The sequence below is a fragment of the Coccidioides immitis genome, assembly GCF_000149335.2.
Source record: "Coccidioides immitis RS genomic scaffold supercont3.1, whole genome shotgun sequence".
In the NCBI taxonomy this organism is placed as follows: domain Eukaryota; kingdom Fungi; phylum Ascomycota; class Eurotiomycetes; order Onygenales; family Onygenaceae; genus Coccidioides; species Coccidioides immitis.
In genome coordinates this window covers 4,329,270-4,355,474 of record NW_004504310.1, presented here as the reverse complement: position 1 = coordinate 4,355,474, position 26,205 = coordinate 4,329,270, and the positions used below count along the sequence as shown (strand labels likewise).

Below are 26,205 nucleotides of genomic sequence, written 5' to 3'. Positions count from 1 at the left end.
GTATGGTTGACAATGAAAATCCCAATGCCACGTCTCTGCTATTCGAGGCCCCATGGGACCAAAAACACTTCCCAACCACTGAGCAATACATCAGTTAACCCCTTCGTCAAGCTTAAAAAATTTCGAAGGTTGAATAACCAACTCCGGGGCAACGGCAATCAATAATATTCGCACCTGTTGGGAGAAAGCTGCCCACGATGGGTCTTTGCGGCGTCAATAAGCACCTATTTCGCAATACATCACTCTCATAAAACTATGTCAAGTAGTTGATTTGTCCCAACATCAAACACACGAAGCTACTTATCATCAAGCCTGCAACAGGAGTTGTGCGTCAAATATCCATGGTCAAATCACTCACAATGAACATCAGGATAGTTAAGCGTTAGGGCCTGCCATCTATTCTCCGTCTGCCAAATACTATTGATATCAACAGGTGAGTATTGTGAAGGTTGTTCAACCGGTGAGGGGAAAGGCCGAGTTAGTGAAAAATAGTATGGAATACTGTTTTCAAGTGCCCAAAGCATGCAATAGTTTGTCATATATGTCAAAACAGCCCCCTTTAACCCAGCAAGGCGTTTAAAAATAGAGCAGGCACCCGTCCAAGCGGAAGAATAGCATAGGCCAGCGTTCGAGGTACCGCTAAGGAGGAAGAACATGATAATAAGCGCCTGTGCACACTCCATCGGAAAGCACACATAGTATCTGCAGAGAAAGATTACCCAAGGGAACGCAAGTGTCCCATTTTGAGTTGGGGTGCCGAGTGTCAGGGCTCATTTGATGATGCCTTCTCTATGGCTATCGTCACGGCGAAAAAAAGTGCTTGGGAGGTAGTACTCCGTAGTCCGGTAGAAGTAACTGTCCTCGATCTGAGCAATATCAAGATTGTGCAGAGCTTGAAGTCACTTAGGAAGAATATGTAGCCGATATTTGCTCAGACACCCATCTAGTAAGCGCCGCAAAAATATGTACCTGAAAGCGAAACTCTTGTGTTTCTAATGTAACGTCAAAAATCATCATACGAATTCCTGTTTGCTCACAGTTCTCGAGGACCGGAAATCTTCGGACATCATTCTAGACGCGGTGCTTGATACACATGATTCCATATGTCCGTGCGCAAACATCCATAATCTATTTAAGTAACTATCGGCTGATTCCGAGCCGCCTGACAACTCCATGATAAAAAGAACCAATTGCAAATGACGGTAAGTTATGAGCACCGCATTCTTTTCAGCAAGTCCACTCCATTGCTTGCAGGAATCCTGGGTTGAATGGTGCCAGCACCCAAGTGGAGAGCAGCCCAATGAATTGATTGTGCGAGAAGGATATCGACGCAGACGTTGTCTGTAGCATACAAAATCGCAAAACACCCTGAATTTCGGCGGCGCCTGCTGCGGCAAGCAGGATAAATACAACAAAACATGAAGGCCTTTATGGAGAAACAAACTTTGCTGAAGCGGGAGTTTGATTTTTCGCCGTCGCCGCGCTGAGCGGTCCAAAAAGGCCCGTGCACGGCTTGGTCTGGCAAGCGGCCGGAACCGGGCAAACACAACCCGGTGCAAATGTTGGTTTCATGCAGGGGAATGTCAAAGCGGACGATCGCGGTCTAGAATGCGCGATGAAAAGATTCTCCTTTTCAGCCCTGGGTAAGAGACAGCCTTGCTGTGGGATGAGATCCAGTGCTCATCAGATGCTTTGAGATCCTTTTGGGACACGCGACATTGTCTCAACCTGCATTTCTGATTCTTCCTTTTTTTTTTTTTTTTTTTTTTTTTTTTGGTGCTGCGCGTTGGCACTCTTGACATAGACCGGCGCATCGGCTTTTAGAAGACATTTGACTCGGACCAAAAGGCGAACAAATGTCAAGAAACTTCTGCTGCGACTGCTTTCTCCTAGCAGTGCGTTACTGTTCTCCATAATTAAAAGTTCATGAAGCAAAGCTTCGAAGACTCGCAATGACATAAACAGCCAACGTCCGGGAAGCCCTGCCCCTGAAAATTGCAATTTTGCGGCTCGGTCCAGAAAGCACATTGTTTAAGCCAGGAGCACCGGACTCCCAGTCAGCTGTCTGGCATCATCAATGATAGCGGGATGCGTGGGGCCGGTCGCTTATTGAGATGAGTTAACTGGAAGAAGTTGGGAAGAGGATTGTCTTTCGAGCACCAAGGAGGCTGATCTATCGATGGCTTCTGTTAACTACTTAGTTACGGCTGAACTCATCCGAGAGGAGCCTCAATGGCATCTAATCATCGTCATAAGATAAATAGGGCGTTTCCTACCTATGAGGTAGGCCAGTGACGGTCCATTTCTCGCTTTCAGTATTTTCTTGCTCCCTCGCAGCTTTCCTTGACGTGCTCCTTTCCCCTCCCCCCCCAATAGTCAATCGTTGCAGTGCTTCCTTTCTATATTTATCGACCATGAAACTTCAGACGCTCCTTTTAGCCATCGTGAGGGTCAGCCATGTGGCTTTCGCCTCCGACGTAGAAACGATCAACACATCGGGCCTTCTGGAACCACGGGCAGCCTGTCCCTTTAACCACTGCGGCAAATGCATGCAAAATTGCATCAGCAGTATGTCCATTAAACTATGCACCACCCTGCCGCCGTCTAGGCATTATCGCTAGCTTGCGCTTCAGAGTGTTTGGGGGGCCTGACCGTGGCTCTTCCCTGAAGCGAACGAATTGCATATACATGTGCATGGCATACTGCAAGTGTTGAAAATATTAATACTCGGTAAGCCAATCCTCATCCGTGATGCAAGGTGACAAATGGATAAGAGCTGGCTGACTCGATTGTGCTAGACATGCTCTGTTCTCTGTAGATCCTTGGAAATGCGTCTGCTTGAAATAGCTTAATATTGCTGCCCTGTTTCCCATCTATGACATCAATGGTGTGGGTAGGCTTTGGGTGTTCGGCCAGAAGCTATTGCGGCTGTAGCATGATATGTTTACTATTTACTCCGTTAAAGCCAGGTAATGGTCGTTGATCAGTTACTCCAACATGCAGGCTGGATTTCTATGACCATCTTATCTCAAAAGTCGGAGTAAAGGGGGGGTTTTACTATTCACTGCGCTCCTCGATAGAGGCCCCGGCTCAACCGGTCCAGTCTGGTAACCCTTCATATTCACCACTGGTAGGACGGCGTAATGGTGACGAGATGCGTTTCACAGTTATCATATAATTGTTCCTCCGAGAACGTCGTCACCGGCATTCCATGTATGTATGTTACGGCATGTAATAGTCGCTTGGCTTGTAGATCCGTATATCCTTCTCGAGTCAACATACTCGGCAGCGTAGCCGTACAAAGTCAAAACGATGCTGGCTGAAAAATATGCAGCTCGAACAGGCGGGAAATTATCCAGTCGTGGGGTTGCGGTTAGTTATCCCATCCCTGCAACGTGTGCCGTGTCTTCATTCTCGTGAAATGAAATAAACGATTTATTTATTGGAAAGGTTTCAAACATCTGGTCCGATAGCCTCTCGTCAGGGAGCGAGACATGATTATTCTCTGGCCATGGAGAAACAGGAAGTTTAACGGTACATAAATAACCAACTGGCCTAACTAGGAGGTCTCGCGATCGCTTTCCGGCCAGCACCGAACCCTCCGAGAGCACCGCCGTCGCTCCACCGCATAGGGCGGTCAACAGGGATATCAAAAGGTGTTAAATGGGACAAGCAGGCTGGTGCGGATGGAGAAGGGCCCTTGCTAATCCCCGAGAGCTTTCACAGCCCACAACAACAGCTTCTGCACAAGTTACCAACGACGACACGATCTCTCTGCTCCCACCCCTCCATCAAACATATGTTCGTGACGCCCAGACCCTTTGCATTTCGACCCTTGCGCCAGCAACCGATAGAGTTCGCCCAAAGAGCCATCCTTTATTAACTAGCTACCCCATAGTTACTCCGTACTCCGTACTTCTACTACGCGGTCCTTGCCCACTGATCCACGAGTTCGATTCAAACTTCGGTCCTTCCGCGCACACACACCCGCGGATTCGCGACACTTTTACGACAACGGGCCGTCATCCCTCGTGCTGGTGAACTCTGTCGTTCCCCGTCCCCGGTCTTTTCCATCAACATATTTTGCCAACAACCCCCCGTTTATTCGATGGCCACTTGCTGACCCAACGGGGTTTTATTCTCCCATCTTGCATTTCGTCGCCCCGCCCCATCCATACATACATATAGTTCCCGCTAACTAACGCAGCCCGCAATAAGCCCATCGGAAAGGGCACGTAATTAAAGCCTGCAGCTAGCCGTCGGGTGGTCTAGCCCGCCTCGACTTCTCTCCTTGGGATTTGGAGCGCGTTAACCTCGCTTTTTGGAGCAAGGAATCACGTCTATCAAACTCAGATCCCTCTACGCCATCGCAAAAGTGGGCAACTCGCGAGGTGTTATTCCTGGTACTTCCGACAGATAGTCCCTGCTCCATCGCCTGCAGCTCTCTTGCTCTAGGCCGGCATCTCAATCATGTCTATAAAGTACGTATCGTCTTCTGTCCTCGGCCCCTTTCTCTTATTATATCGTTATTGCATGCACAGACCAAAAAAATTAAAAAAAAAAAAAAAAAAAAAAAAAAAAAAAAGGACTCCTGGACTTGATTTTGCTCTCCATAGAGATTTACTTTACATTGCGCTTGATACCCCTATGGGTCTGTGTGATCTTGATCCTTGAATATTACCCCCTTTGCTATACACCATGGGCCGTCCTACCTGCCCTCAGAAACCTCCGAAGCGATCCATACTAAGTAGACTACACCCAAATAGCTGGGTTATGCTCCATGAAACAGATGGTTTCGTCCGTTTGCCAAACGAGCGACTGATATACACATCTCCACTTCGCACAACTATCAGCTTGCAAGCCCTCAATCCGCGCCCGGGAGACGAGTCGTTATCCCTTCAAAGCAGCAACGGCCGCGTCCACCTCACGAACCAACGGGTATGCATATCCCTGGAGAAGATGAAGCGAAATCAGACGAAAAAGACTGACAACCAGCAGATTGTCTACCTCCCCGTCCAGCCAACTCCACAGTTTCAGTCATTTTCGGCCCCGCTCCTGAATCTCCATGACACTTTTGTTTCAGCTCCTTTCTTTGGACCAAATGTGTGGTCCGCGATCGTTCAACCAGTTGTCGGAGGCGGTATTCCACCGTCAAATACAGCCGTTCAGGTAAAGATGACCTTTAAGGAGGGTGGTGCCTTCGATTTCCATTCCGCCTTTGAGCGGATCAAGGAACGTTTGCAGCAAGTGGTCGAGCAAGCTCGGGAAAACGGAATGATCTCTGAAAGAAGTTCGCAGCGTGACGGTGCCTACAGCGGAGTCAACTTTACTAATGTCCACCTCGACGAACTCCCGGCCTACGAGGGCCCAAGTCCAACATCATCTTCCTTCCCCCCGCCATTCTCCGGATGCTCGAATCCGGGCAATGACCTGCACTCCAGCCAGAATACACGGCACACCCCGCATGAGGAGAGATTCGATCCGCCTACCGAGCCGCCTCCAGGCTATGAAGAAGCCCAACAGCAGGGTGTGGCCAATGACCTTGAGGCGCGACTTCGTCGGGCCCAATAACCCATAATTTTCCTCTTACACTCCCGATGCCAGGACAGTCTTTTTTCGTTGGGGTTTTATCAGGTCCAACTGGACAGGTGGTGTTGTGTCTGGTGTATTGCGTGCATAGCGAGAGACAAACATGTAGACATTTGATATTTTATTTCCCTAATGACCCTACCGGCCATGTATAGAGTATGTGCGTGTGCATGAACATAACCCTCAAGCGTTTGATACCTGCGTTCTAACCTCCCTTTGCAAACGTATCGATGGATATTCCCAGGCTGTGGCACTGTATAGCATCCAGCCACACGCAGTTGCTATAAGCCAGACAGACTCTCGGCGCGGAGATACAGAAATTCCACCACAACCAATCAGGTGTCCTGGAATTGCAATCAGCCAATCAGACCAGCGCAACCCTGCCGATTGAGTTAGTCAGGAAATCCTCAGGACTTCACAAACCCGAACAAACCTGCACAACACACGCCAGCCCCAACGTCCGGAGACCTCTTCCACCTCGACTAATTCCACCGTTAGTCGCTGTCGAACCCCCGACGACGTCAATTGGACTTCTCCGGCGCGCACGCACACCCGCCTACCCGCCTCCCTTCCTCTTCTCCGCCTTCCCGATTTCCCGCCGTCACACATTGACAACAATGGGTCTCTCAGAACTTTTCGCTGACTTCGTGAGCGCCGTCAGCTTCACGGAAGTCCAGGCTGAGGCACCGCCCACCGAAGAGGAGACTCCCGCCCCTCCTGCCCCGGAACCTGAGGAGGAAGACCCACCTGCCGAAGAGGCAGAAGAGGAAGAAGAAGAGGAGGAGGAAGAGGAGGAGCCTGAGGATATTCAGCCCAAGTTGGAGGCCGGTGAGTTGTGTCCCTCGCTTGTTTCGCTTGTTTGTTTTTGTGGGGTTTGAGTCACCGTGGAAGGTCCAAGTGGCTCAATTCGAGACACACATGTGAGAAAGAATACATTGGGAGTCGGGAAGGAAGTTATGGGGGCAATGGGCGTCCATCTGATTAGAGTCAAGATGCAATGTACATTTGGCTAACCAACACAAATTCGCTGTGGCGTAGAATGCGCAAACTCCAAGCAGTGCGCCCCATATAAACACCACTTCGATGAGTGCGTTGAGCGGGTTACCCGGAATGCCGAGGATCCTGACTTCAAGGGACCCCATGAAGACTGCGTCGAGGAGTGTAAGTTTATGTCCCCAGTACTCGGTTCTCGCCCGTCGTCGAACTGGCCTTGCTATCTTAAAATACGTCAAAGGTTCATTTCTGGTGCGGCGGCGGGTCACTCGAATTTCAATATCGCGGACCGCATTAACTATGCGCATCTCTACGGTGAACTAACGACACATAGTCTTCCATCTCCAGCACTGCGCAACCCAGTGCGCAGCCCCCAAGCTCTGGGCCGCCCTCAAATAGATATCCACCTACGGTCCATCTACCTTCCTCCCTTCCGTCCATCCGGGAAATATTCGAGCAACTCACCTAGAGGATTACTTTCCGTTTTTGCGAATTATCCCCGAATCGCAACGGTGAGCGTTCGCGAACAGAAGTTGGATATGACCCAACGCCTCAATATTTTCAAGATGGACTGATGAGAGAAGATGAAAGTGTATACAACTGGAGCCAATGAAAAGAAAAGTTAGAAAAAGAGAGATATCAATACGAATAATGCCAAATCCCGCAACGGGCTCACTGCCTCCTTGTTTAGCCCGGCCTCTTTTGCGTGTGTATCTATCAAGTTGAGTGTGATGTGTACGTGCATGATATGGGGTATCCTTTTAGAAGTCTTGTCTTCTTTCTTTGATTTCCGTTGCCCTTTTTTTCTGGCATTTCATCATTTTTGTTTTCAATTCCGCCTAGACTCTCCCAAATTATGTACAGATGTAAAACAAAAAAAATTTGCAGCATAGAATGGTGGCTCATCTTTTCTGTCAACTCTATTTCCGAATTAAAGATGTTACTTCCAAGCATACTGCCAGAGCAGAGGGAGCATAGCGGTTTTGTTTTTGGCTGGTTTAGCATCATGTATCATTCTTGGTTTGAAAATGGATTGCTACTTTACTTGCATGCTTCGGACCGGACTGTGCATCCTGTGTAGGTGGGTTGCTTCTGAGACACGAGCACCCCAGCTGATCAGAGAAACAATGGTTTGAGATGTTTATGTGATTAAACAATAAGCTCTACCTGTGCCTAACATTGTAAGGTAGCGGATGTAGTACATACATACATCTTTGCCAAAAGAGATGGTGAAAGGTCTGCTTAATACTGGTGGATGGAATGTAAAATAGATAAAGGTATATGAAAGGAAACGTTACCTGATCTCTAAATGGAAGGCCGAATGAAAGGGCATTGTACCCGACTTGGGCAATTACATACCAATCGCCTTCGCATTCTTATTATTTATTATTATTACCATTCGTGTCTTCAGGGATAAGCTCATCTCCAGCTCCGCCTCGGTCCCTTCCCTGCTCTTCAGCCTCCAATCTCCGTTTCCTCACCTCCCTACCAAACAAGCCCAGACACAATGGCGCCGGAATGACCACGGAAGCCATGACCGCCTGAAAAATAAGCGCATTCTTCATATTCCTAGGTGGATCCGCGTCCGGCCCGGCCTTGAGCGCGTTCTCCACGAGGATGAACACCGCGCCGAAAATCTGCCCGCCGACCCAGCACAGCGTGCTGGGGATCTCGGGGGACATGGGATACGTGATTTCAACGAGGTACTCGAGGATTACGGGTAGAATAGCGAAGCTTGCTGCACCCAGGATGGCGGCGACGACGAAAGGTCCTGCCACGCTGGGCGCTTCTGGGGCGAAGACAAACCCGATGTATGTGGCTGCGACGATGGGTATGAGAACCTTAATGGTACCTAGATGGTGTTTGTGTTTGTCTGTGACGGGGGAGCATATCGCAGCTGCGGCTAGGCCGACAAAGATTAACAGAGCGCCGGTAATTCCCGCGTCGGTTTCGGAGAAACCATGTGGCTCGAGGATTTGGTTGAGGAGGGAGGAAATGCTGTTGAACAGGCCGACGTAGATTCCGAAGGGGAAGAAGATGAGCCAGAACTCGAGAGCACGGAAGAGGTTGCAGTGGCTTTGTGTAAGCGGGATGCGGGTTACATTGAAAGCGGCGCTCGGTGGCGTGGGAGGCAGAGAAGGGATGAAGAACGAAGGGATGCATGCCACGGTTGACTGAGACAGAAGGTCTTTGTTTTAGATATAAGTCTAAATCAGCATGAAGGGCGTATTATATATGAGCTTACGATTATCGCAACGTAAAGCACCATGTTTGGTATTTCACTAGGCTTCGTCGCCCACATTGGGCCGATCAACTGACCCAACGCACCGCCCAAGGGATTCGCCAGAGTTGCAACTGCAGTCGCGCTGGTTCGCCCGCGATCACTGAACCACGCATCGCTGTATCTGGTCGGGGCGGTCAGGACAAAAGGTTGAGCAAATCCAATGAGGACCTGGCCGAACATGGTCACGCCGAAGATCCCATCTTTTGCCTTTGTCCCTGCATAGCGGACCCAGTTGCCGACGAGGAGCAAAGCAGCGCACGCAACGATCGAAGGCTTGGGTCCTCCTTTGTTCAGAGTCCATATCACAGCACTTTACGTTTGCGCAGGGGTGTGTTGGTCAGCTCATCTGTCGACCACGTAAGGGGGTTACCAATCGGGGCGAAATAGCTTCTACTCACGGGCTTGCAACGCAGAAAGCGAAAAGGAACCCAGTGCTGAGCCAGTTGATTGCTGCTTCAGAGACGTCAAAATACTCGGACGAGGTCTTGGAGACGGCGGAAAACGTGAGCCACTGTAGCGCGTCAGCCTTGGAACCGATGCGCCGTCATTCAACGCGGAATATACCCACGCGGACCGCGGGAGGGTGAGAGAGTTGGTCCTGGAGGAAAACATACGTCCCAACTAACGACAACATTCAGCAAGACCAGTTGTGCCAGGCCGAAAAAGCGCCGCTTATACACCTTATATCCTCCTTCATCGTGGGTGAGCGAAACTGCGGGAATGGTCACGCCGTCCGGGTCCCTGGGTAGCTTCATGTCATGGGAGTCTGGGCCAATCTTTACGTTGCTCATGTCCATGTTGTCATCACCCATGGCATGCGAAGGGCGGTAACGTTGGAGGAGAGGGTGTTGAGCATGTTTCGTTGAGGAATGTCTAGAGTACCCCAGATTTTAGTGTAACGTGGAGGATCCTACGCTAACGGCTTTGTTGGTTGCAGACCACTGCTCAATGACCCGAGTATCTAACCCGTCTCTCGACATGTGAACGCGCTCCGGAACTTCGAAAACAAGCTAGTCTGTGCGATCATCGGGAAATTGACAACAGTCCGGCTTCATGACCGCTGACAATGTGCACATACATATGGCGGAGAACTACATAATGCACATCATATATATATGGTGCACGGAGTACATGCTCGGTTTGATGGATTTCAGCCCGGGGAAATAATACTGATTGCTCATTGATCCTATAGACTAAAATATTCAGACTAGGAAAAGGACCTGACAAATTTGCATGCCATCCTATGCTACCAGGGCTGCCACGCTCCCGGTAACAGCATTAAGGCTCAAATGGATGTTATGAACTGTTGACCTTCTGATTTCCAGGGCCCATTCCGCATTTGTTACCTTGGGAAAGATGGAGGACAACAAGGTTCTATCGTGGAGCAGCAACCAAAGGCTCGGTCAGATGGGCAAGCTTATTAAGTGGAAGGTAGCATCTCTCCCCCGAGCTTATTGACCTGCCCAATCTCCCCACGGTCTGCGGGGTGTAGATCCGTGGGACATCTGCACATCCATCCGATAGCTACATATGGCTCTCCGTACTCCGTAGTTGTCGAGTTCTCTGGCGGGCATGGACATTTGGCAGAACTCAAACGGCCGATCACGCAAGAGGATGGACTCCACAGGGAGTGACAAGCTTGCCGAGGGGCCTCCATGTGGCCTCTGGGGGCTTGAGACACATCCAGTCAATTGCTCCCACGCCATCCCAAGCTCGACGAGCTTACCGTGACGATTGGCCGTGCCCGGGCCCTGATTGGAGCCCTGAAGGTTGGAAGGCTGAATCTCGTGTCCCAACGGAACCGTTTCGTTCATGGCACCGGCTCAGGACACGAGGCACACGGCCGATGATATATATACCTCGACGGTGAGCCACTATACTTCTGGACTCAAGACTGCGTGCACGCGACTAGGTGCATCCTCTTCCTCACCCAGACGTGCCTTGCAGCGCATCGTTCTGTTTTGCCTCGTTTTGCTGTTTCGTTTTAGTTTTGCTTTTTCTGCGCCTCACTGCTGCGCCTGCTGGTTGCCAGTTAAGGTTTGGCGCAGGCACTTAAGGTTCGCATTATCCCGGATGCGGCATTAGCGTCGCCACAGCGGCAATATTATTTCTCCGGCTTTGCAGTCTTATATAAGCACTCCATGGTGCGTCCCATGGATCTCGCGCTCTACAGCCAGCTCGTCCGCGCATCACCAACTCTCGCGCAGCTGGACAAGGGGCTGTACAGGGGTGGCGGATCTCCGTCACTCGGTTGACCGTGCTCGCAACGTGCATATATCTCGGTTTTGACGGCCGCAAGGCACATCCAATCCACCATTTCTTCCCAATTCGCATCTTAGCGCCTGGTGGTCGTTCGAGGGCAAGAAAACAAAAAGAAAATTAACCACACCCCCCCTAAATTCACCACCATCACCAGCCTTCTCATCGTCATCGTCATGGAAAAATACCTTGCACGGGCAAAAGAATGATGCACATCTTGTGTGGGAAATAATAGCTCCAGCTGTACTCCGTATCCCGCTAGCATTTTAGTATTTTCGTTTTCTTTTCCATTGTTTCCCCCCTTCTTCACTCGCAAACATGAATGTCACCAACTCCCGATCGAGTCAGTCCTCCTATCAGGACCCTCGATACTTCTCACCTTCGGCTCCAGTACTGCCACCTCCTTCGCCAAAGGCTCTGGTTGATGGATATAGAAATGTCCTAGACTCGAACGAAGATGAGAACCCAAGATACAATCCTGTAAGTCCTTCATTAACTTGTGCAGCGCACGTAGGATGCGCTGACCATATCTCTTTGTCCGGTCAGCTCAATTACTCGCACCCACGAAGCTCTGTTCTACTCAATGCCAACGATCCCGTCGCAATGCATCTACTTGCGGAAATAGCTATAACTGACAGTATGCACTTCGAGGTGCTATCCTTCGAAGAGGTGGAGGAGTTGAAAAAGGAATTGCTCCTCCTGTCGAATCGCATCGAGGCCTCAAAGCGGAAATTGACCTTGGAGCTAAAATTGCAGGAGGCCGCTCTCTCTCTAGGTAGACTGTATGATTCAAAGGGCGGGAGAAGAGACAGCTCGGACACAAGCCCAGAGTCTTCGCCCAAGTCGCACCGTAGACGAATAACGCTGTTCGGCCGCCATAGCTTCCAACACAAGTCCGATGAAGAATTTGCCCTCAGTGCGCGTCGATGTGAAGATGTCGCTCAGGAACTTTGGAAGCTGGAAAGGAGGGCTAATGAGATCCGAAGGAGAATACTAGAGCATACCGCCGGGGTCCTACAAATGACGCACAAAGGTCTTAAGAAAAAAGGTGCAACTCGCGTGGAAAGGAACGGCGATGTCGTTGAGTTCGATGAGCGCAGCCTCTACAGGACCCCCGAATATCTGGACGATTTTAACGTGGGCCACACTCGACGTGACCTTCCCACCATGATCGCCGGCGAACGAAATTCCGTGAGTCTAGTCGCACTGCACGAAACCAAAAGAAGACTAGATGATCTGAACTTTCGTCTACGGGAGATGATAATGCAAGCAAATCCGAACCAGGACATTGATCCTCTTTTCCAGGGTAATGCCACCGGAACACCCGCGGATCCGGTGATCGCCGTACAAACCAGTCTAGACACCCTAGACAAAGGTTTGGAATCGATGGCTTTTCAGCAGTCCAATATTCTCAACGGAGTGGAAGGCTCGTTGTCCGATGCGGAAGAGAAACTGGACATATTCAACAAACGACTCGATGGGATTCTCGTTACGGCTGGTTCCACGCGACCTCAGCTTACCCCACGCACCTCAACGTTTAGGAAAACTCTCGTAGAGCAGCTTGATTATCTTGGACAAACGATCGAAGATGTTGAAGGACGCATCGGAAACCTTATTGAACAGAAGACGATCCTCACAACCCAAATCCAACAGCAGAGAGAACTTAATTGTAAATCCGATGCGGAGCGCGACGCCCATATTGCGGATCTTACTGAACAGATTGTGAAGTTGAGAAAGGAGCTGGATCGTTCGAAGAAAGAGGCTAGCGATATGCGAGAGGAGCTCACTATGGTCATGGACCAGCTCGATGCCGCTCGCCAAGAATCGATGATTCGGGAACAGCGGCAATCAAACGATTCGTCAGCTGTAAAGGTTGAAAAGGAAGCTCGACAAAAGGCCGAACAAGCTCTGGCGCTAAAGGAGAGCCAGATTGCCGATTTGGAAGAAGCACGACAGGCGGTTGAACAGGAATTAGCCTTGAAGGAAATCGAAATTGCTACTCTCGAGGAAACTCGGCAGAAGCTGGCACAAGAACTCGAGAAGGCTGTACAAGATTTAGCCGCGAAAGAAGGTCAAATTGTCAGCCTGGAAGAGTATAGACACAGAGCCAAGGCGGACCTGGACTCTGCTGAACAAGATCAAACTGTCAAAGATGGCCAAATCGCCGATCTCCAGATTAGCCTCCAACAATTGCAATCCGAGAAAGACCTCGAAATTGCAAATGCTCGTGAAACTATCGACGACTCCCAACAACAGCTGCGGAAGCTTCAGTCTGAATATTCTGAGCTTGAGAGTGAAACGGTTCGGATACAAACGGAGCTTACCGTTGCCCGTGCCGAGCTTGACGGTGCTTATGGAAGCCGGGCCGAGCGCGCTGCGCAGGTTGCGGCGAACCCGGCAATCCAAAAAGAGATGGACGAGTTGAACCAGCGTAATATGAGTCTTACCGAAGAGCTGGCCGCTCTCAAGACTCAGCAGACCAGCAAAAGTAACGCTGGTTCATCTGAACTCCAGGAACGTGTGCAGGTGCTGGAAAAGGAGCTTCGTGAAACAATTGACGACTACGAAGTGTTGACCAAAGCCAGCATCGAGTTCGAAAAGGAGCGAGATAAGCTCGAGAACATGATAGATTCTTATCGGGATCGATGTGAGACTCTCGAGATGCAGCTGGGTGACGAACGGATCCAGGCGTTGGGGGCCAATGGTATCCGACGGGGAGACGGAACGCCAACGGAGACGACGTCGATGATGGTGTTGAAGAATGAATTCAAGAAGATGATGCGAGATACGAGGATGGAAAATCTAAAGGCCCTAAAGGTAGAGACATCACTAGCCACTCGGTGTTTCGAAGGCTATTATACTGATGACTTTCTTCTTGCTTCTAGGCTGAACAGGAAGAACGACGCAGACTTGAGGCTCTGGTTCGAACCCTGAAGAAGGAACAGCAGGCTGCTGGCAAGTCGAACGTAAGCCAGAGCACCGTCGCGTCCTGATTGCTTGTGTCCGCTCTCTCCATCGTTACATGCAGTTGTCTTCGTCCCCATAATTTTGAGTTTAGCTTGCACAGCAATGTGGCATGGCATACTGTCTGGTTGCATGGTTGCATGGTTGTATTGATATATAAGGCAAAGTAGGGTATATATGGACCGCGATTCATGTGTCAAGACTGACGGGTTTAGAGATCAAAATGGCTGCATCTTGGCTGGTGTTTGGGCGTGCAGGTCTTCTCATTGCTGGAGCGTCATCATGCTTTCCTTGTTGCTGGGCTTTTTGCCTTGAATGCTTGCCTCAAGGGCCTCTTGTGCTTTCCGCCTGGAACGTACCTCCTAATCAGCTCGCATTAATACATACTGATCACTCCCTATTTGTCCGGAGTCGGTCTCTTCACACACGAAAAGATACTCCATGACTTTCTTGCCCCTTGCAATAAGGGGTCCCACTCGTTTATCCCACCACCTAGTAGGAATCAATGGCGTCTGCAGCGCCGAGAAGGCCACCATTCGTTAGAAATGGAGGCTTCACGGCCGATCATTCGCGATCCCAGTCTTTCGCTGAAGGTACAGGCCCTACTCGAAGTAGACTGCGCCGGACTGTGTCCATTCGAGGGGTCAACGCACACTTGGACTCATCAGAGTCAGTCCCTAGCGAACATAGCTCTCTCCATTATGGTTTCCTGACTAGTTTGGATGGGTGCGATGACGATGAAGCACCCCATGAGGATCAAAAGCGAGAAAAGGAGGACAGCTTCGGACGATGGCAGCCCGGTGTCGCTGGTGGAAAAAGGAGAGGGGTGTATCGATCCGTAACTCACAGTGGATGGCGGCCTCATGTCCTTGATCCCATCAGCGAACATCCGAGTTTCTCTACGCTCCAAAGCTCTGCCTCGCCGCTATCCAGGGAGCTGCTCTTGTCCACTGGCGTTTCTTTCAGGTCACGGTTGTCTTTTGGTGCGTCGCTGCTCGGAAATCGATACGGAGATAAAGTCTACTCTCTAGACGATCTCGATATTCCTTCTTTTCGTCCTAAATTTCCGTTTTCTTCTCTCCCTGCTTACCTTCGTCGATCCAGTCGATTATCGTCCTCCTATGGAAGCTTTTCTGAACAGCCCCGGCTCAGTGAGCGTTTTTCTCCCGTTCAACCTCTGGAGCCCATATACCCTCCCCCAATTCGGAGTGTTACACCGCCAGGGCTTCCGTCGTTTGGAACGCCGGAGGCCGTTCGGTATCGTCTTTCGTCCCAGACCACTCCAGGGTCCGGAAATGATGTTGAGGTGGACGATTGTACGTGCTGCTTCCTTGGACTGCCGCGATTCCTTGCTCTATCTTCGTCTTCCCCGTCGCGCGTACCGGGGTTGCCAGCGGGAGCAATTGCGCGTGCGGACGATGGAACTCTCGTTCGGGGGCGTTTTGGCATTCGTCAAAGCGGGCATGGTGTGGGCGCGGGACGCTTACAGAATCACCCGTTTTCTCGCGAACCATCACCTGCTGGATGCATTCGGGATACCAAAGATAATGGTTCAGTCAATCAGGGTCGAAGGCAGGGATCTCTTTGTTGCAACAATGCGGCTGCTACTCCTCCACAGACCACTCCCGGGGCTTCCGCTTCTAAACCGAGCAGTGGTAGTGGTTCTCTTGCTCCTCGTAGAGTTCATTTTGTCGACGGTACAGGCCCAGTTGATACCACATCAGTTCCTCTTCCTTCATACATCAGACACCCTCCTCTGGTTGCGCCCGCCCCTAGGGTTGAAACATCGCCGCCCAGTACAAGCTTTGGCATGGCGTGCACTGTGACAGCTACTGCCGGCAATTCTCGTGAAGAGTCTACATTACCTTTTCAATCGGTTTCGGGTAGCGCAATTCCCGATCCTGTGGGCTTCTCGGCTGCCCCTCCCGTTGCTAATAGTCACAAGTCCTGGGAATACCTTTCATTTGTTACCCTCGCTGCAGAATGTTGTCGACTGTGGTTCATCCATCACTTGAATGAAGGTACAAGACTCAGCTTAGGGCAGGAAGCTGATGATCGGGTGGAGCGCCAAAGTTGCTTGAATTTTAGGGAGTTTTGGAGGCGTGGAAAGAAAGCGTCTCAGCCATGGATTCCGGCTTGGGGCTATCGGCCCGCTAGCTCTAGGTGAACCAGCCATGTCTCTATACTTACTTTTTGAGGGCTGGGCTGGTGGTTTGGCGAGTTGCACCCTTTTGCTTGGCCAGCGGCGCGGAATTTGAGAGGAGAAGCATTTATTTAGAGAAGCAGAGTTTAGCTAGTTAGTGTATCAAGACCGTGGATGGAATCGACCAGCTCCATAGCAGAAAATAGACACTATTCTTTCGTTTTCTTTTCTTTTATCCCTTTTTTTAAAATCTTTTTCTTTCCTATTATCCTATTTCCACTTGCAATTTTAAGATCATAAAAGCGCTTGGAGAGCCCGAATTTTGGTATGTATGTATGAGTGCAATATTCTGTGCTATGTTCGGCGCTGGTCATCAAGCTGCCATCATAATGTAAAGTATCAACTGTTGCTAATGATAACATGCGAAACATCAAAATCCTAAAAATGCCGGGCAAAACGATGCAAGGGCATAATACAGGTAGCTGCCGAAAGAAAAAAAAAAAAAATTGAACAAGACAAAGTAGATGTGAGGTACAAAGCAAGTCCCAAGAGTAATAAATCCTACACATCTGTCAATAGGCGATGCGTGGGTTATTGCCGCCAATCTTCAAGCGTTCTTTGCTTTCAACATAAGGTAGGCAGGTGGTATATTCATCAACCTGGGGATCGGTTCAAGATGGCTGGAAGTGCGTCGCCATTACCTTGTGTTCATATGCAAGCTTGAAAGGATTGTATCTCAATGTGAAAGGTGAAATAGCCCCCCCAGACACCAACGATACCAAACCCAGCCTAGTGGGGAAAAACACCAAAAGTAAGAAAGTTGTTTTATTGGTGTTAGCCCACTCATATTTTTGCCGCTCTGGAGCGTTTGCTCACAGGCTCTCGAAGAATCGACACACCTCCTCTAGGTATTTGTCGCCATTTGCAAAGTCCCATCCGACAATGACATGGTCCTGGCTTGCGCAAATTAATTTTCGCGCGTCGAATTGTAGCTTAAAAATCCTTGCAGTTGCATGATGGTGGGGGGGAACTTGCCCCGGGTTATTGGTCTGTGTAGGGGCGGTAGGGTGCGGACCAACCGGGGGTTGGAGGGCGGGATGTTGAGGTTGAGGTTGAGGTTGATGAGGCTGTGGTTGTAGAGCTGTTGGTTGTACTTGGCCAGTAGTTGGGATTTGCGTGGCCTGATTTTGTGGAATCGGGATGGGAGCTTGTTGGGCATTTGGCGAAACTTGGGCAGACGACTGAGGTTGGGACTGTGGTTGTAGTAGCTGATTGGCAAAGGCATTTTGGGCAGTGATGCTCGGTTGAGGTATCGATGAACTGGCACCAGCTTGTGCTGAGGAGGGAACAACAGCGGCGGTGCTCTGTGAAGGACCAGCGAAAGCATTACTTTGGGGATGATGAGTTGCGGCCTGAAGGTGCCTATGGATTCCCGGTAAGTTCGCTCCAAAGGTTTGAGTGAGGAACTCGGTAGCCATAGAATCGTCAATGGCGGACGATGCTCGCGCTGCATCTGTTTGTCGCAATCGTTGTCCAACTACCCATTTACCTTCTTTATCTCTTTTCCAGATGATAATTGTTTCGTCGTAAGAGCCAGACACGATTCGGGCCCACCTACTCCCACCACCTCCCGGGGGAATCTTCGCCCCCAAAGCCATGATGTCTTGTGGCCGTCTTGACCCTGTGCTTCGCATCCGGTTAACCCGCCGTCGACCAGTTTCATGACGAACATCACCACGACGTTGAGCTTCCCAGTAATCATGGTCAACTGCCATGGCTTCTAGCCTCATTGTCTCTTCAGAGCCAGGGGGATCGCCAAATCCTGCTTGAAGAGTTCTGACAAGGTCCTCGTGAGCCAGGAGACAGGCTACTTCTGCACCGGAAGCATGATCGTATATCCGCACAGTAAGGTCATTGCTGCCACTTATTATTCGTTTACTGTCAAACTGAACGCACGCGATTCCCTTTTGGTGACCAACCAGGGTTTTCAAGCAAGACCCGCTGTGAATATCCCATACTTTGATAAGGCGGTCCCCGGACGCTGAAACGATCTCGTTCTTGTCGATCTGAATCGAATTTACCGCAGCTCCATGTCCGTCAAGCGTCATCAGCAAGGAGTATGGCTGTAGAGTCTTGATGTGTTCATTTGCAATTTGGGCCTCTAGGGTCGACGGAGACATGCTCGAGGTATCCACGATATAAGGCGGATACCGCACCCCGACGCCCGTGAAATATTTAGGATAATCCTCATCCGAAGGACTCAACTCCTGGCGGTTCCAAACCTTAATAAGTTTGTCTTTTGAGCAGGTTACCAAATACCGTTTGTCAAAACGCAAACTTAGCACCGAATCAAGATGTGCGTTGCTCAGGATTTGCAATTTTTCTCCAGTAGAGAAACGCCAAATGATCACATTTCGGTCACTGCTACCAGAGATAATGATATCCTCTTCTTCGCTGGCGTCAAACTGCAAGCAAAGCACTGAGCCTTTGTGTCCCAGCAGAGGAGGATATCTGAGCCTTCTTGTTTCTAGATTCCAAATTCTTATAGTCCTGTCTCGACTGCTACTCACCAGCCAGTTTCCGCTGAATTGGATTGCGTAGATACATTCACGATGGGCTTCCCAAGGGTATAGCGGATGTGGTAGCTGGAAGTTCTTAAAGCGACCATTGAGCCAGTTATCTTCCAATATACGCCGTTGCCTGTACAAATATACCCAATTCAGTCTTGTGGGGTCGTCTGCACACAAAGCTGGGGATAAAAACGCTTCTTTGTAAGGGGTTAACGGTAAATCTCGATCAAGTGGGGGACACCCCGCGGAGTTATCGATATTACCAACGTCCTGCATTTCATAGTCCCCCCCGGCATCGGCAGGACGGCACATCGCAGAATTCGACGCGTCGCCTTCCACCATACTCACACTCGAGCCGGTCGAATTGGTGCGACCTGGTAAAACTCGTCTCTTCTGGAGCGGCTGCCCAAACTCCGTATCCGATCGCCTCATCCGGACTTTTCTCAAGGCCGATTGCATCGACTCGGCGCGTTGCCGTTGGAAAGTTCGGACTTCCTCCATGTTCACTTTCCACCCTTCCTGTAAATATAGCTTTCTCCATAGCAGCGAGTCCTGGATTCTGTCTCTCCAAGCTCTGGAGGCAAGAGAAGCAGTAAGTAAGGTGGTGGGATCGAGATATGAGAATATCTCGGCGGTTATTTCCGGGGGGAGTTTTTGCACCGGGTCCATATGAAGAAGCGGAGTGAGTCTCTCGACGATGTTCGCGATTGTAGATGTCCGCAGGGTGCTTAGAAGGGCGAAAGCCAGATCTGGAACAAAGGTTAGGTCTTTCATCGAAACATCAAAGCGAAGGGCTTAAATAGGATGTGTACGGTACCTGCTCTGACAGGCTCCGTATGGGAGAGTAACCATGGAGGGAGTGTGAATCCATTCCCCAAGGGCCCGTCATTGCCCGCTTCGCTTTTGGTCTCATCGGAATACCCCTCATCAAGCCTGAATGAATTCGATGGAGCTCCAAGCCCTCCTTTATATTTGTCCGATTGCAGCTTTCCCAGAGGCGGCGCGCCGGCCGGGTCCGTTGGGTCGTGGTCCATCGCGACTTCACGAAGCGGCGGCAAGTAGCGGGATGAGGGTGACGATGCAACAAACGCAGGCGGCAACAAACAACACGGGAGCCAAGGGCGTGGGCAATGTCAAAGGCCGGGAGAAGCCGTCGCAGGCATTGGCGGGATTCTGCCACTCACTCGCTCCCTCAAGGCTACCAAATAATGTCAACAAGTCGCTTCGGCCAACTTTGCCAACCTCTCGAGGCTTCAAGCAACGCCAGCAGGATGTAGGACGGATGGGAGACAGCGATCCAGGCCGAAGAAAACATCCAAGGTATCCAAAAGTAATATTAAAGGTGTTTTAAATTAACCCGTTGGGCAACCAGCATGGGCAAGGATGCCGACGAATCTCGACCGGTCGTCGTCGCAGGCCTCCGTTCGATGTCTTAGGTAATCCAGTTGCTTGTCATCGCCCAGACACGGGGAGAGGCCCAACGCAGCACCGGGATTGCGGTGCTTAGGGTGTTTCGTGCGGCGCAAAAGGTCTGCCAGGAGGGTTCGGATGCAGCGAGACACAACAATGTCGCTGTGCCCGGCCTGGATGTGTAGGTTTTTTCTCCCAGCTTCCAGTTCCCCAGCCCCCAGCTCCCAGCCAGCCTGGTCCAGCCCGCGCCAAACACGCCCGCCAGCGCCCCCGGTGCCCGCCGCCCGGTGAAAAGCTCAGGGCCGGTGGTGATGACATAAGCGAGCGCTTTGCTGGGACAGTAGACGGGCTAGCTGTGTTAGGCCTAGCGCAGACGGGGCCAACTGTAACGGTAGGCCGAAAGGGGTTTGGCGCGGGAAAAAGGTGAGCGCAGCGCTGCTCCGTGACATGCTCAGTCAACCTCCTGAAACAGCCCAACCAACACTCGCACGCTGGCCTCCCTCCATTGCCGTCTTCCCCCAGACTCCCTCCTGGCCGTGTGTTGCATCGCTTGATCCTTTCTGTTCTGTCTTTTGACCCAGCCCTCTGCCCATCTCTAGCCCGCCGTCCTTGACTTTTGAGTCGTTCCAAAAGCTCCTTGGGATTACAGCTCCCCCCACAAAAGCCTCATTTTTTTTGGCCGCCTCACGCGTTATCACCAAGCGCTTGTCTCAAAGGTTCCAGAACATCCCATCCCTTCCTTTGCACCGCACCGGACATCTCCAGTTTATAAATTCAACTTACCATAGCACCTGTCGGGGTAGGGCCCATCCCGGATTTCAATGTGATCCGCTTGCTAACCACATTCCTCGAAGAGCTCGTCCTTATCATTCGCTCCTTTTTTCTTTTTTTTTTTCTCTTTTTTTGGTCCTTCTTTGCCCCTCGTCCCGTCTCTCACCGGCCCACCTCGAGCTCTCTCCTCTTGTCCATTGTCGAAATCTCGCAGACTCATGCTCGTGGTTGCTGTGACGGACCGGGAATCCTGGCCAGGAATAGTCCCCGAAGCTTGAACCGTTCCGATATCGTCTATCCGGTCTGTGAACGTCCTATCGCACCAAGATGGAGCCGGTGATAAGCCCGGGCCATGTCATGGCCGAAGATAATATCATTAATCGCCGAGGAGGCGAGTCACTGTATCAGAGCTGCGCCCACCTGAAGAAGAGACTCGCAGAAGTCCCTGGTTTTGAGCCGCATCTGGCAGAGATGGAGGCCCTAGATAAAACTCAGGAAATCAGTGATCCCGTGGCGTCTGTATGGAGGTGTTTGCAGAATGGATATCCGTTGATGACCATCTTCAACGCTACTCAACCCGCTGAGCCATTAACATTGGACGAGAGTAAGGTTCAAGAACACCGAAGACCGAAAGCCGCAGCCTTCAAGTTCCTTCAAGCCTGCTTGCAAGACCTGGAATTCCCTCAGCAGGAATGCTTCCTCATAACCGATCTCTATGGCGAGAATACCACCGGCTTCGTTAAGGTAGTTAATTTTATAGAAACCCTGACTCGAGGATATACTTACTAACTGTCTATCAAGGTTATTAAAATGGTTAATCGTGTCCTGGATATCCTCGAAATGCAAGGTCAACTTTATAAGCCATCGCCTACAAATTCCGGTCCCGTTGAGCAACAAAGAACCAAGCTTACGCGACGAGAACATATCCTTAAAGAAATGCTGGAGACTGAAAGGGATTACGTCCATCATTTGCAAAATCTACAGGCCCTTAAAAAGGAGCTCGAAGAGACCGGTGCCCTGAATGGCGACTCAAGCCACCAAATTTTTCTCAACTTAAACAATCTACTTGACTTCGCGCAGAGGTTCCTTATCCGGATGGAGCAGCATAATGCACTTCCGGAAGAATCTCAGAACTGGGGTGAGCTGTTCATCAATCACCAGGAAGGTTTCCGGCAATATGAGCCTTTCATCGCCAACCAACTTCGCTGCGATGCCGTTTGTTTGCGTGAGTGGGATAAGATCCACGCAGCTCCGCGATCTCTTGATCTTCAGCAGATGGTGGCCCAGCTGTCAACCTTAAACGGCTTCTTCGTAAAGCCGTTTCAGCGCCTGACCAAGTATCCTCTAATGCTCATGGTAAGGATGCTCCTGCGTGTGAGTGTCGACAATACTAACTGGCTAATAATTTCGCAGGAATTGAAAAAGCAGACAGATCGAGAAGATCTCAGCGCCGATATCACTACTGCCATCGACATCATTCAACTAGTCCTGGATCGTGCGAATAGCGCTATCGATAAAGAGCACCTGGCCGCCGCGGTTCAGGATTTGACCAACAGGGTGGATGATTGGAAAGCTCTTCGAGTCGAAGCGTTCGGCGAATTGCTCCGTTTTGGAACCTTCATAGTAATAAAGGGTGATGCTGGAAAGGACTCGGAAAGAGAGGTTCGTATATATTTCAGTGCCCTTCGATTTAAAGATTTCTGGCCCTGGAGAAAGCGTCGTGGATTGTCCAAGTCATTGGAGTTACGCCTAAGGATTCCTTTGGACCCGAACCTGCCCTACCGAATGATTATACCCCTAGGAAGCCCAGCAATAAGGCTATTCACACACGATCCATGGAAAGCCTGGGTTCCTACCTCGAACCTTTCCTCTGAACTTGGACCCAATACCAGGGTACTATTTACTCCGAAACGGATCAGATTTTTCACTCTTGGGAGAAGAATGCAGGTCTTAAAGAGGTCCGCCAGCACATCAGCGTCAGATGCAATAGAACGGCCTTCCTTCGCTTCAAGAGCAAGGAGGTCTCTCTCTTCCGCGTTTTCAATATCGAAAGGGAGTAGTGAGCTTTTACCTACTCTCATGCTTCATCCCACAACCCAAGGAGATTCCCGGAAAAGAGTGAATGTCATCCGTGGCTTTCCGTTGCCTCGATCACCAAGGCAATGGCTCCAAGGAAGACATGTATCTGAACGCGCAGTACCAACTGCTGAATACCAGAAAAATTCTAGCTCGAGTGATGGCTTAGCCTCCAACAGGACTAATAGTCTGACGAGTGAAATTTCGAGTTGCAACTCGAGACCGGCAACCATGTGAATCCGCAGTGCACAGGAAGCGAGGTCGATTTTACTTTCCTTTGTGCTTTTCGATCTCATTTCTACTAAGATTACATATCGCTCACCCGTCCTTCCCATCTGTGACCCACTTCATTCGCTGTATTGCACTTTTCCCTGAACTGTGCTTTTTTCTTTTTTTCTTCTAAACGAAGCCTATTTGATGCTCGGTTGTTTTACCTGCGAGACACTGACTAACGGCAATGATTTATTCGATACAGTACCACATCTATCTTTTCCAACGAATACTTTTGTGCTGTAAAGACATAAATCCGAATAAACAAAAGTCCAAGCTGATGGGCAAAGATAAACCGAATCCGAACACTCAAAAAGGAAAAGCTCGTCTTCAGCTAAAGGGCCGGATATACATGGCAAATGTGACAGAGATACTATCTCTTCAGCGGCCAGGTACGTAATCTACTCATACATTCGAACAACCGCCTGACAAGCGAAACTTCTAGGCTCCTATAAGATTCAAATATTCTGGAAGGGCGACCCCGGTGTTGTGGACAATTTCTCGATTCGATACCGGGATGAGGAGACTATGCGCAAGTGGTATAAAGATATCGATGCTCAAAGAGCTCTCCAAGTTGAAGAACGAAATACTTCGCGCAGTGGTACCTCCGAAACGGAATTTACCTATCTCAAGAATGCAAAGATGCAAAATCCTTATGCAGAAGAGTATAACGCAGACGAAGACCTGGCCCCTGCAGTCTCGGAGCTCTCGATGTCACGTAATGCGTCCAGTACGAGTCTTCGAGCTCGATCAGGGACAGGTGGCAGCGGAGGATCCGGTCCACCTGTATCCCGTCCGCCCCGGTTCCCGATGCCGGAACCACCTCTTTCTCTCCACACACAATTCTCTCCTGGAGCTCTATCTCCTGGAGAGCGACTCGCCGGCTCATATTTCTCCCCTGTGGCTGAAATACCATCGTCCACGAGGTCAAGCTCATCGACTACATTTTCCTATTCTCGGCAAGGCACTCCATCTAGCCAATGGAATGAAGACTCCAATCGTTATACCGCTCCAGCAATGCCCAGAGCAGGATCACGGGATGGGCCTACCTCTTCTCCGTACTACAGCAATCCTCCTCGTGTGACCCAGCGTCCTTCATTGCCTCCACTATCGTCTCAAAACCCCCAAAACCCCGCGCAATCCAGAATGCGCTCTGCCAGTAGCCCCGATATTCATAACCATAATCTCCCTGATTCGGCTCGTCGTCATCTGAATGGCCATACAATGCAAACAGTGGACAATGTGCCCGTTCCACCCATTCCAGCGAATATTGCCAACATGAGAACCCCCATCAATCGAAGCCAAAGCAGTTCCCCCGGTACAATGCCGCCACCCCAGTCGTTGCGTCCCGGTTTTACCGAGCCTCAATATGCGCAAGGCCGTGAGACCCTTCGTTCGCAACCTTCTCTGACGTCGAATCCTTCCAGCCTTTCCTTGAATCAAGAGGTGGAGAACATCATGCCAGCCCAACTGAAAGCCAAGGTTAACTTTAATGACAACTATGTTACACTAGTGATTGCAAGCAACATTCTTTATCGTTCCTTGACTGACCGGGTTGATGCGAAACTCGCCCGATTCACAACGCGTTCAATTGGTGCCAAGTCGGCAAGGTTGCGCTACCGGGATGAGGATGGTGATTTTGTTACTATTGACAGCGACGAAGCTGTCCAGTTGGCGATTATGGAATGGCGTGAGCAACATCAGAATATGCTCGCAAATGGGCAGGTTGGAGAGATCCAGCTGTTCTGCCAGCCAGTTGAGAACTGAGTTAGACTGTGGTTATTTTGCACACTGTTCGTCCCCGTTGATTCCCTGCATTCATGGCGTATACGGAGCTAGCCAACACCGTCGAACGGGCTTTTGCCCTTTGCAAGTTTGTCTTTGTGCCACCGCGATAGCGATCGGGAGTTTGCGAAACGATGACCTTTTCAAAACTCTGGTCATCAGTTTATATTCCCAAGTCGATAATATTTTTCAATGCGTTCAAGGGACAAGAAATTCTCAATATATATCATATCAACTTCGTTCCTTGCTTATGATCTCTCATCCCATCTCTGCCGCAACGGTGAATCTATGGATCTTTTTCGGATCAGATCATGTGCGGCTGATCTTGGTGAGCTTATAACTTCGCGGCTAATCCGGCCATGGCTTCGTCTCTGTTTTGGGTCTGTGGAGTTTGATGTTTACGATTTTCTGTTCTCTGTTTTATCTAAGACATGACCGTATGACTCTAATGTATTCCCCCTTACCTGCTACATTTTTCCTTCCTGGTTCTGGCTTTGGTCCCTTGCTCCCCTCCCCTACGCGTTGCCCCACCTCTTGCGGTGTTGCCCTCCCTCTAACATTTCCCCAACCCCGTCCCTATGTGCAAATAATTTAGGAAGCGGAGATAGATATTCTTGTGATTTTACTTTTGCCTCTACCATTTTGACATATCGTTGACATATCTCGAGAGATTACACCCATGTGTATAACATTTACAGGTCCCATGAGCCTCGTGAATTCATCTCAAGTCAGAGCACGACGCAGCACTTGTAGTCAAATGAATCGGTGGTTTCCATGTTGCCTCTCGTAACTAATGTCATCCCTTTCTGTGGATGCAGCTGACGAAGGGAACAACGGCGAAGCTACATTAGTATCTGGCTTGAAGAGGTGTCGTGAATTGTTGCGAGAAAGTCAATTGTAAAGTCAATTGTTTGGTCTGGATCAGCCTTGCTAGTTAACTTTGCGCAGCCCCTGAGTCCGTGGCTGCCCTCGGCTGACTCAGCAACGACCTCCTTCTGCCGGCGCCCGACGAAGCGCAACCGACGGTAGCTGGCCATGATCGTAGGCAGGGTGAAGACGGAGCCATCGTTCCCACGGCAAGCTGAGGCCGT

General features: G+C 50.2%; 9 protein-coding genes across 9 annotated transcripts; 6 read left to right on the top strand and 3 right to left on the bottom strand.

Moving 5' to 3' along the window:
- Positions 1-3,170: 3,170 nt before the first annotated feature.
- CIMG_01559 (uncharacterized protein) lies at positions 3,171-3,873 on the bottom strand (the record flags this gene model as incomplete). The annotated part of the gene is made up of 3 exons (XM_001247787.2): positions 3,171-3,319; positions 3,561-3,677; positions 3,756-3,873. 3 exons carry the CDS (start codon positions 3,871-3,873, stop codon positions 3,171-3,173), a joined length of 384 nt encoding a protein of 127 aa, XP_001247788.2.
- Positions 3,791-5,792, top strand: CIMG_01560 (uncharacterized protein). The gene is made up of 3 exons (XM_001247788.2): positions 3,791-4,481; positions 4,767-4,938; positions 4,999-5,792. The coding sequence occupies exons 1-3, from the start codon at positions 4,471-4,473 to the stop codon at positions 5,569-5,571; spliced, it is 756 nt and encodes a 251-aa protein (XP_001247789.2). The 5' UTR covers positions 3,791-4,470; the 3' UTR covers positions 5,572-5,792.
- A 225-nt stretch (positions 5,793-6,017) lies between these two features.
- Positions 6,018-7,634, top strand: CIMG_01561 (ubiquinol-cytochrome c reductase subunit 6). Its single transcript, XM_001247789.2, has 3 exons — positions 6,018-6,417; positions 6,628-6,750; positions 6,917-7,634. Exons 1-3 carry the CDS (start codon positions 6,207-6,209, stop codon positions 6,979-6,981), a joined length of 399 nt encoding a protein of 132 aa, XP_001247790.1. The 5' UTR covers positions 6,018-6,206; the 3' UTR covers positions 6,982-7,634.
- Positions 7,635-7,698: 64 nt separating this feature from the next.
- Positions 7,699-9,705, bottom strand: CIMG_01562 (cell surface receptor/MFS transporter). Its single transcript, XM_001247790.2, has 4 exons — positions 9,481-9,705; positions 9,265-9,377; positions 8,828-9,176; positions 7,699-8,756 (listed from the first exon to the last, which is right to left on the bottom strand). Exons 1-4 carry the CDS (start codon positions 9,676-9,678, stop codon positions 7,962-7,964), a joined length of 1,455 nt encoding a protein of 484 aa, XP_001247791.1. The 5' UTR covers positions 9,679-9,705; the 3' UTR covers positions 7,699-7,961.
- Positions 9,706-10,769: 1,064 nt separating this feature from the next.
- On the top strand, positions 10,770-14,415 carry CIMG_01564 (involucrin repeat protein). Its single transcript, XM_001247792.2, has 3 exons — positions 10,770-11,605; positions 11,672-13,942; positions 14,011-14,415. Exons 1-3 carry the CDS (start codon positions 11,444-11,446, stop codon positions 14,116-14,118), a joined length of 2,541 nt encoding a protein of 846 aa, XP_001247793.1. The 5' UTR covers positions 10,770-11,443; the 3' UTR covers positions 14,119-14,415.
- A 179-nt stretch (positions 14,416-14,594) lies between these two features.
- Positions 14,595-16,256, top strand: CIMG_10776 (uncharacterized protein; the record flags this gene model as incomplete). The annotated part of the gene is made up of 1 exon (XM_012358895.1): positions 14,595-16,256. One exon carries the CDS (start codon positions 14,595-14,597, stop codon positions 16,254-16,256), a length of 1,662 nt encoding a protein of 553 aa, XP_012214318.1.
- An 848-nt stretch (positions 16,257-17,104) lies between these two features.
- On the bottom strand, positions 17,105-20,089 carry CIMG_01565 (F-box and WD repeat protein; the record flags this gene model as incomplete). The annotated part of the gene is made up of 2 exons (XM_001247793.2): positions 19,620-20,089; positions 17,105-19,551 (listed from the first exon to the last, which is right to left on the bottom strand). The coding sequence occupies exons 1-2, from the start codon at positions 19,834-19,836 to the stop codon at positions 17,105-17,107; spliced, it is 2,664 nt and encodes an 887-aa protein (XP_001247794.2). The 5' UTR covers positions 19,837-20,089.
- CIMG_12775 (uncharacterized protein) lies at positions 19,881-20,397 on the top strand (the record flags this gene model as incomplete). The annotated part of the gene is made up of 2 exons (XM_001247794.2): positions 19,881-20,132; positions 20,239-20,397. 2 exons carry the CDS (start codon positions 19,881-19,883, stop codon positions 20,395-20,397), a joined length of 411 nt encoding a protein of 136 aa, XP_001247795.2.
- Positions 20,398-20,759: 362 nt separating this feature from the next.
- Positions 20,760-25,807, top strand: CIMG_01567 (rho guanyl nucleotide exchange factor). Its single transcript, XM_001247795.2, has 5 exons — positions 20,760-21,727; positions 21,785-22,339; positions 22,397-22,645; positions 23,535-23,721; positions 23,775-25,807. The coding sequence occupies exons 1-5, from the start codon at positions 21,311-21,313 to the stop codon at positions 25,094-25,096; spliced, it is 2,730 nt and encodes a 909-aa protein (XP_001247796.2). The 5' UTR covers positions 20,760-21,310; the 3' UTR covers positions 25,097-25,807.
- The last annotated feature ends 398 nt before the right edge of the window (positions 25,808-26,205 follow it).

Coding starts and splice junctions, on each gene's coding strand:
- CIMG_01560 (XM_001247788.2), top strand. Junction 4,939..4,998: donor TCCACCTCACGAACCAACGG/GTATGCATATCC, acceptor GACAACCAGCAG/ATTGTCTACCTCCCCGTCCA.
- CIMG_01561 (XM_001247789.2), top strand. CDS start 6,207: ATGGGTCTCTCAGAACTTTTCGCTGACTTCGTGAGCGCCGTCAGCTTC. Junction 6,418..6,627: donor TCAGCCCAAGTTGGAGGCCG/GTGAGTTGTGTC, acceptor GCTGTGGCGTAG/AATGCGCAAACTCCAAGCAG. Junction 6,751..6,916: donor TGAAGACTGCGTCGAGGAGT/GTAAGTTTATGT, acceptor AACGACACATAG/TCTTCCATCTCCAGCACTGC.
- CIMG_01562 (XM_001247790.2), bottom strand. CDS start 9,678: ATGGGTGATGACAACATGGACATGAGCAACGTAAAGATTGGCCCAGAC. Junction 9,378..9,480: donor ATGTTGTCGTTAGTTGGGAC/GTATGTTTTCCT, acceptor GACGCGCTACAG/TGGCTCACGTTTTCCGCCGT. Junction 9,177..9,264: donor GCTTTCTGCGTTGCAAGCCC/GTGAGTAGAAGC, acceptor GCAAACGTAAAG/TGCTGTGATATGGACTCTGA.
- CIMG_01564 (XM_001247792.2), top strand. CDS start 11,444: ATGAATGTCACCAACTCCCGATCGAGTCAGTCCTCCTATCAGGACCCT. Junction 11,606..11,671: donor AGAACCCAAGATACAATCCT/GTAAGTCCTTCA, acceptor TTGTCCGGTCAG/CTCAATTACTCGCACCCACG. Junction 13,943..14,010: donor AAAATCTAAAGGCCCTAAAG/GTAGAGACATCA, acceptor TCTTGCTTCTAG/GCTGAACAGGAAGAACGACG.
- CIMG_01567 (XM_001247795.2), top strand. CDS start 21,311: ATGGAGCCGGTGATAAGCCCGGGCCATGTCATGGCCGAAGATAATATC. Junction 22,340..22,396: donor AGTATCCTCTAATGCTCATG/GTAAGGATGCTC, acceptor ATAATTTCGCAG/GAATTGAAAAAGCAGACAGA. Junction 22,646..23,534: donor GAAAGGACTCGGAAAGAGAG/GTTCGTATATAT, acceptor TATTCGATACAG/TACCACATCTATCTTTTCCA.